The following is a 7704-nucleotide window of genomic DNA, read 5'->3' as shown; positions in this document are numbered from 1 at the left end:
TAGTAAAGGTACTTTTTGGGTAGTTTTGGCTTTTCAGAGTTTTGTTGTTTTATTGGCTATTATCTTGATAACTAATAATAGAGAAACCTTTTCTTGCAAGGTATAGACAAGAACATATATAATCAAAGTACTGAAGTATGAAAATTGTTTGCGACTTCGGGGAACTAATTTATTCTTATGTTGCACTGTTATACCACTGTCCCAGGTTAGGGGGAGGGTTGGGATCCCGCTAACATGTTTAACCCCGCCACATCATTTATGTATGTGCCTGTCCCAAGTCAGGAGCCTGTAATTCAGTGGTTGTCGTTTGTTTTTGTGTTACATATTTGTTTTTCGTTCATTTTTTTTTACATAAATAAGGCCGTTAGTTTTCTCGTTTGAATTGTTTTACATTTTCTTATCGGGGCCTTTTATAGCTGACTATGCGGTATGGGCTTTGCTCATTGTTGAAGGCCGTACGGTGACCTATAGTTGTTAATGTTAGTGTCATTTTGGTCGTTTCTGGATAGTTGTCTCATTGGCAATCATACCACATCTTCTTTTTTTTATATTAGTTTGGATTTGCCGTTTGTGGTTTCATTAATATTTACTACACCTTCATTCAATAATAGCATCAGATGAAAAATTCTCTGCTAGAAGAAATTGTTGAAACTAAATTTTCAGGTTTTAGCAATTCAGATGAGCGAAACGAGGCGTAAAGATTGATGCCTACGGTTGACGAAGAATTCGCCATAACATTATACCGCGGCAAATTTATAACTATATAAAATTGAATGCCACTTTTCCTATCCCCTCTTTTTTTTTGGTTACAAATGACCGGTTCCTTATATGAGCCATTACTCTATCAGAGTCCGATTTATTCCCAATTGTTTGTGTCTATCTTGAGAATATATAAAGAGAAACTCGAACAGCTAACATGATTAGAAAGGCAATATTTACATAAATGAAAACACTAATTTCGTGTATTATCTTCTTATAGAAAAATTGCTAACGTTAGGTATACCGAAATTGACAAATATAATGCCTTCCCTCGTTAAAACGATCATATAGCATGACATAAAAGAATTATTTATTCAATTCAATAACCTTAACCGTATTGTAGACTCCGTATGTTTATTATTAAAGATTTGCGATTTAAACAAAACTTTGCAATTCATATATATTTTTACAATTTTCCAACAATATCAGATGTGATTATTTTGCATCTTAAAACGAGCTACTAACATGACAAGGTTTATCTCAAGTCTCAACCATTTTCCAAACGGTAGCAACATATTTGATCCTAATTAGTAGTAACGGTTACTCCGCAGAAGCAGATCGGAATCAGTTATGACGTAGACAGTAATCATTCTAATCGTAATCATGTTCATTGACCATAACGACGATGAAAGCACATCATATAATGACGTTTCGACATCATATAATGAAGTAAGCCTAACCACATAATATAAGATTACAAGCACATAATATAATGACACAACCACATCATATAAAGATGTTTGCACGTAATATAAGGGAAACTGCACATCATATAATGATATGTACACATTATATAAGTATATTTGCACAGCATATAAGTATATTTGCACATCATATAAGGATCTTTCAACATAATATAAGTTTATTTGCACATCATATAAGGATCTTTCAACATAATATAAGTATATTTTCACATCACATAAGAATGTTTACACTTCATATAAGTACATTTGCACATCATATAAGTATATATGCGCATCATATAAGTATGTTTGCACATCATATAATGATGTTTGCACATCATATAATGATGTTTGCACATCATATAAGGATATTTGCACATCATATGATGACAAGTGCACATCATATAAAGGTAAATGCACATCATATAAAGGTAAATGCACATCATATAAAGGTAAATGCACATCATATAAAGGTAAATGCACAACATATAATTTAAAATGGGCATAATAAGACAGTGTTGGCGTTCCATAGTAAACAGTATTATTGTTTGCATTGCTTTCTTTAAAGCTACCCAGCTGTCATTCATCATAATTATTGTCGCCATGAAGAGCTGCTTGATCATTACGGAGTGTCCGTTCACAGATGATACAGAGCCTACTCCCTTTTTTATACTGTTATCTCGTTTTTCTCCTTGGAATAAGACTTGTTACCTGATTTGATCGTGAATAAAAACATGTGATTATCATAAGAAGCAAGAACTGCCTGACTTTCCGTATCACCTGAGTTCAACCCCGGATTTAATGGGATTCTCAATGTCTACATTGTTAGTTTTGCAGGGTTTGTTTCTTGTTTGTTTTTCTTTTATATTTTACTTATAAAGTATGCCGTCGGGATCTTTTTACTTTTCATTTGTAATGTGTTATTTTTTTTTATGATTCATTTTAAAACATGTATGTACCTTTTCTTGCCACGAACAAAGGAGTATATTCTGAGAATATATTATTCAGACAGTTGTTCCAAACAAAAAAGACAACAATACACTGTACAGATGCTTAAAGTTTACATTTAATTAGCATCAGATATTTATCATAGACTATAAAGCGTTTAAGTATAACATGTCATCATTAGAATAGTTTGTTTTATTGACCGAATTATGCTAAAAACAAAGAACATGCTTTCTGATCTTTAATATAGCGTTCAAATCAAGCAGATCAGAAACATCTCGATGACTCACTGATGATTCACATGTTGTTGCATTTATCTACATACACCTCGAGCAACAGTACAACCAGCAAGGGCTGCTCCACACGTCCCAACTGCAGCTTCACCACAGAGCGCTGCACATGCTCCAAATGTAAAAAAGGTACAAATTGCACATCCTGCAGTCACTACTCCACAAGTAGCTCCAAGAGCAGTGCAACTATCCTTTAATGCTTCGTGGTCACATGATCTTTTTTCTCTATTATTTGTTTGAGGCTTTCCAACTTGTGTGCTGTTAAATTCAATTGCATCTGCGATGACTTTCCCAAACACATTCTTAGACAATAGTGTGGTAACATCTCCCAAATCGTTGACAGTGTCCAGCAATTCCTTTGGCTCATATGGACATTTAGAGTACATAGATTCACATTCATCACTATCTTTTACGGAGTATCCCTTTTTAGCTGCATTTAAAACATGTTCAATATTCGGATATTCAGCTAATAATTGCTTGGCTTCTGCATATAACGAACTGTAACGATCTTGTCCGTTGTCAGTTGCAATTTTTGTAAGGACACCTAACGGGTTGCTCAACATTTGATTGCGTTTAGAGTGTGGTACTGCAGCAAAAATACACATCAATACCCCTACACATTCAGTGTGATGGTCGTAAAAGTCAATTACTTTGTCAGCTATAGCAATCACAGCTTTAACATTTTGAAGCTTGTTCGAATCATTGGCGTGTACCATTCCTGTTCCAGAGGTCCCCAATACAATGAAACACCAAAAATATATCGAAATCATCCTTCTATTAATTCTGCAATTGAAATAGTCAAATGAAATTTTCAGTACTTGTAGTTTAAATTTATCTTGTTATAGACAAATTTTATTTTCCTTTCAAGTCTATGTTAATTGTGCATATTGATTGTTGCGTTTTTATTTATTTTAGTGATGAATCTAACTGTTAACAAAATCTTGAATTTTTGAAATACTAATGCTTTTCAACCCAAGGCATAGAATACCTTAGCTGCATTTGGCAAACACTTTTAGAACTTTTGGTCTTCAATGCTCTTCAACTTCGTACTTTATTTGGCCTTTTAAACTTTTTTGGATTCGAGCGTCACTGATGAGTCTTTTCTAGACGAAACGCGCGTCTGGCGTATATATATAAAAAATAGTCCTGGTATCTATGCTGAGTTTATTTACAAACACTGGGTCGATGCCACTGCTGATGGAGATTTATTATCCTGAGACTATTTGTTACCTTATTAAACCAAATATGTAGTAAAAATATGTACCTTCATGTGCTACTTTTTTTTTTTAATAAAATGAGGTAAACATTTGGTATATTTGCTCAAAATTCGAATGTGTGGCCGTATGTTTCTTTTCGAAAGAAAGACATAACTTTTTTTTTGTTTTAAAAGATAAACACAAACTGTTTTTTGGTAAATAATTTGTAAGTTCTGTAAGTTTTCTAAAAATGTATACATTTTTTAATTCGAATTGAATGCTTCTTTTTGTAACTTCATATGGTTGTAAAAGCGTTGACCGTGCGTACATTTTTAGTATAAAGCGCTTCTACGCTTTATACAACCTGTACTTTGGTCAACGCTTCTACACCCAAATGAAGTTACAAAAAGAAGCATTCAATTCGAATTAAAAAATGTATAAAATTAAAGCATTCAATACTAATAATTACTTTTTTTGGCTATGATCATGAAAATACGAATTCTATAATTGTTTTATTTAAAGACCAAACAGCCTATTGTTTATGCGCATCAGCTAACGCAACTTGGTGTCGACATAAAAGCTCTATGACATTGTTTCTAGGAATTAAAAAACGTCAAATCATAACGTCCTATTTCGCGTTTTTCACGGATTTCAACATTTTTTTTATTTTCAATAATGTGGGACAGAGGACAAAAAACAGACTTTCAATACAAAAGCGGTGTGAAAGGTTATTTCAAACAATTTTCCATTCCGACGGATTGTGTTTCTGAAGGTTTATATTGTGCGGCAACAACATCATAAAGATCTGAAACTGATACATGCTTAATCTCTAGTATTACCGGATAATAAAATAGGTGAATATAGTTGTTATTCTTGGAAATTTAAATGTGGGTTTCCAACGTCCAATTTGCGAATTCTTTTTCAAATAGTGTGCCAGCAAGGAAATTTTGTACTATGACGTGAGATGCATTCTTCTGAAAAAGACAACTCTTTTCTTCAAAACGAACGCGAAAAAAACATGAAAATTACTCATAACGTTTTGAAAGGTCGGTGACATACACTTTATTTTTTGCTTTATTTTGACGAGTACATATGGCACTTTCCTTCTTTAAATTTTTATAAAGAAATCACTGGTAGATATTTTTTAATACTGGAAACGTTTTTCAGTTTTACGCTTAATTTTTGGCGGGAATGAAATAAATCATATTTTCAAAGATCAAATCAATATGAGCCTATAAACTCTTGAACCTGTATATTTAAAAGATACAAATCTACTGTTTAACGTGAAACAAGAATAATGCTTGTAGGTTTGATAAAAAGCATTTTTTTTTTAGAGAGTTTAGATAACAAGCAAATATTATGTTAATATTCGGGAAAACACGAAACTGAGGTTACTATAGTGACAAAACTAAGTCGGTGACCCCCAATTCTTTCCATCATATTTTTTTCCTATCATGCAACACCTTCACACAAAATTGGAAGGAAAAATCACTGATAGAAATGAATATGCTGTTTGGTCTTTAATTCACACTTGCACTTTATTGTGGGACCACGTGTTATCATGAATGAAAAGTTTTATTTAGTGATGTAATTGCTTTAGAAATAACACCTGATGTGCAGTTAGCCAATAAGAATAAAGTATTATGATGAAACATACCTCTAACGTAATTATTCAGAAATAAATCATATTTATCAAATGTTCATGAAGGTAGAAAAAAAAATCTTCTTTGGCTGTATATTTATTAAATTAAAAAGAATTGTACTATTTACGCTTTCATGAAAATTGGCACAAATAATCTTCTTACGTAATCAAACCAAATGGCATTTTAAAACAGAGGGGTCCATGAATTCTTTTTCAAGTTAAACAAGTTTGAATGATAAAAATAAGTCGAAAACTGAATCTTTTCCCGATAAGTCATAGTTTGACGTTGCGAAAATAACAATTTACGTTAGCAACGTCATTACTTCCCCTGTAACAGTATTGTATGCCCTTAATACCATTGTGTCGGCTAAAAATAAAAAAAACACGCACACATATAACCCGATACCCGTTGTTTTAAACAAGATTGTACATTTAGTATAAAATGTCTGCACCCTTCATGATTTATCAAATCCAAAAATGTTTCGGTGTATAAAAGATAAAACAAGTTTAGAAAAAATCTACAAAAATGTATATGATAGATATAAGAAGATATGGTATGAGCGCCAATGAGACAACTCTCCATCCAAGTAATAAATTATAAAATTACACCATTATTGGTCAAAGTACGGTCTTTAACACGGAGCCTTGGCTCACACCGAACATCAACCTATAAAGGACCCCACAAATATTGATGCATGTGTTGACTAATTCAGTAATATTTTAAATACCCGAAATATGAAACAACTGTAAGTGTTTGAAACATCTACATGTATAACGTTTAGTATGATAAACAGACAGTACCTGTGAATGTCGAGAAGGCTGCTATTGTATGATGTAATTGACTGCTACTGAAGGCTGTAGGTTTGCTGATACGTCTATAGCTTTGAGGCGCTCATTTTATAGCCAGCTTTGTTTTTAATGACATACTTTTTTAAAAGAAAGTTGATATTTTTTTCTCGAAAATTTGCATTTAATTTATCGTTTTAATGTACGTGTGAGTCAATGTCATGTCCTTAAAGTCTCCTCAGAAATTGTCGTGTATTTTCATCATATTCTTAATGATACAATTTATAAATCCACAGTTTTATGTCAAAACATATTTATATAGATTTAGGGGCCAGCTGAAGGACGCTTCGTGGTGCGGGAGTTTCTCGCTACATTGAAGACCCATTGGTAGCCTTCGGCTGTTGTCTGCTCTATGGACCGGTTGTTGTCGTTTCGACACATTCCCCATTTCCATTCTCAATTTAATTAAGCATGTCAAGAGAAAACGTATAACAGATTTTTAAAAATATTACATATTGTGGAATACTTGCACATTTGAATATGTTTATTCAAAACCTAATCCTTCTTACTGACCCCGATTCAAATCAATAATGCATGTTTATTGAATTTACATTTTATCTATACACTTCATTTAATATATAATTGAATAAAATCAGTATAATGGAATATTCAATTGCAAACAAAAAGTCTGGTAGCACATTGGTTTAGTTTATGCATATTGTATTGTACATCCATTTCCTTGATATTTGGGGTAAATTCAAGGGGTTCATAAAAGAAGACTAAATGTCGATCGCCACACTAGTGTAATGGTATTTAAAAAAATTTAAAACAATCAATATCGAAAGGAAACAAAGTGGCATGAATAGAAAACAGACAAACAACAACCAACAACCAACTAGAACAAATACATTAAACTAGCCGAGTGTAGTGCTTTGGAAAGAGTGGGCAGTTCCCGCCGTGTTTTGATAACCTTCGTAATCGTAAACGTCATTTTACATTATTGTTGAAAAAAATCAGTACACAAACGTTATCCTGTTAACATACTTGGTCAAACAAAAACAACAAAATATGTTCTTTTCATTAATTGTATTAGATAACCACATACTTCATTTAAATGGCCTCCCTTACAAAATATAGAATGTTATCAATCATATTAAATGGCTGATACTGTATAATTTTTTAAAACAAAATTGGCTAAAATTCAGCCGAGTTCTTACCAGAAAGAGTATTAATTATTTATACTTAATCATCTTATAATCATCTTATACAAAATGATATATCATCGTCTGCCTTCTGTCTGGTAATGTGTCTGGAAACGTAGAAAACTTGTTAACCAATTCTATTAATACTTTTATAATCCTACATTAGTTGACCGCTCATGTGCAAAGTGAAAATAATTTTTT

General features: G+C 32.4%; 1 protein-coding gene across 1 annotated transcript; it reads right to left on the bottom strand.

Annotated features, from left to right (window-relative positions):
• Window positions 1-2490: 2490 nt before the first annotated feature.
• On the bottom strand, window positions 2491-3501 carry LOC139526862 (mytilin-1-like). Its single transcript, XM_071322000.1, has one exon. The coding sequence runs from the start codon at window positions 3445-3447 to the stop codon at window positions 2701-2703; it is 747 nt and encodes a 248-aa protein (XP_071178101.1). The 5' UTR covers window positions 3448-3501; the 3' UTR covers window positions 2491-2700.
• Window positions 3502-7704: the final 4203 nt, after the last annotated feature.

The sequence above is a fragment of the Mytilus edulis genome, chromosome 6 (genome assembly GCF_963676685.1).
Source record: "Mytilus edulis chromosome 6, xbMytEdul2.2, whole genome shotgun sequence".
In the NCBI taxonomy this organism is placed as follows: domain Eukaryota; kingdom Metazoa; phylum Mollusca; class Bivalvia; order Mytilida; family Mytilidae; genus Mytilus; species Mytilus edulis.
The sequence above is the reverse complement of the archived record's forward strand: the minus strand, read 5'-3'. Positions and strand labels throughout refer to the sequence as shown.

Coding starts and splice junctions, on each gene's coding strand:
- LOC139526862 (XM_071322000.1), bottom strand. CDS start 3,447: ATGATTTCGATATATTTTTGGTGTTTCATTGTATTGGGGACCTCTGGA.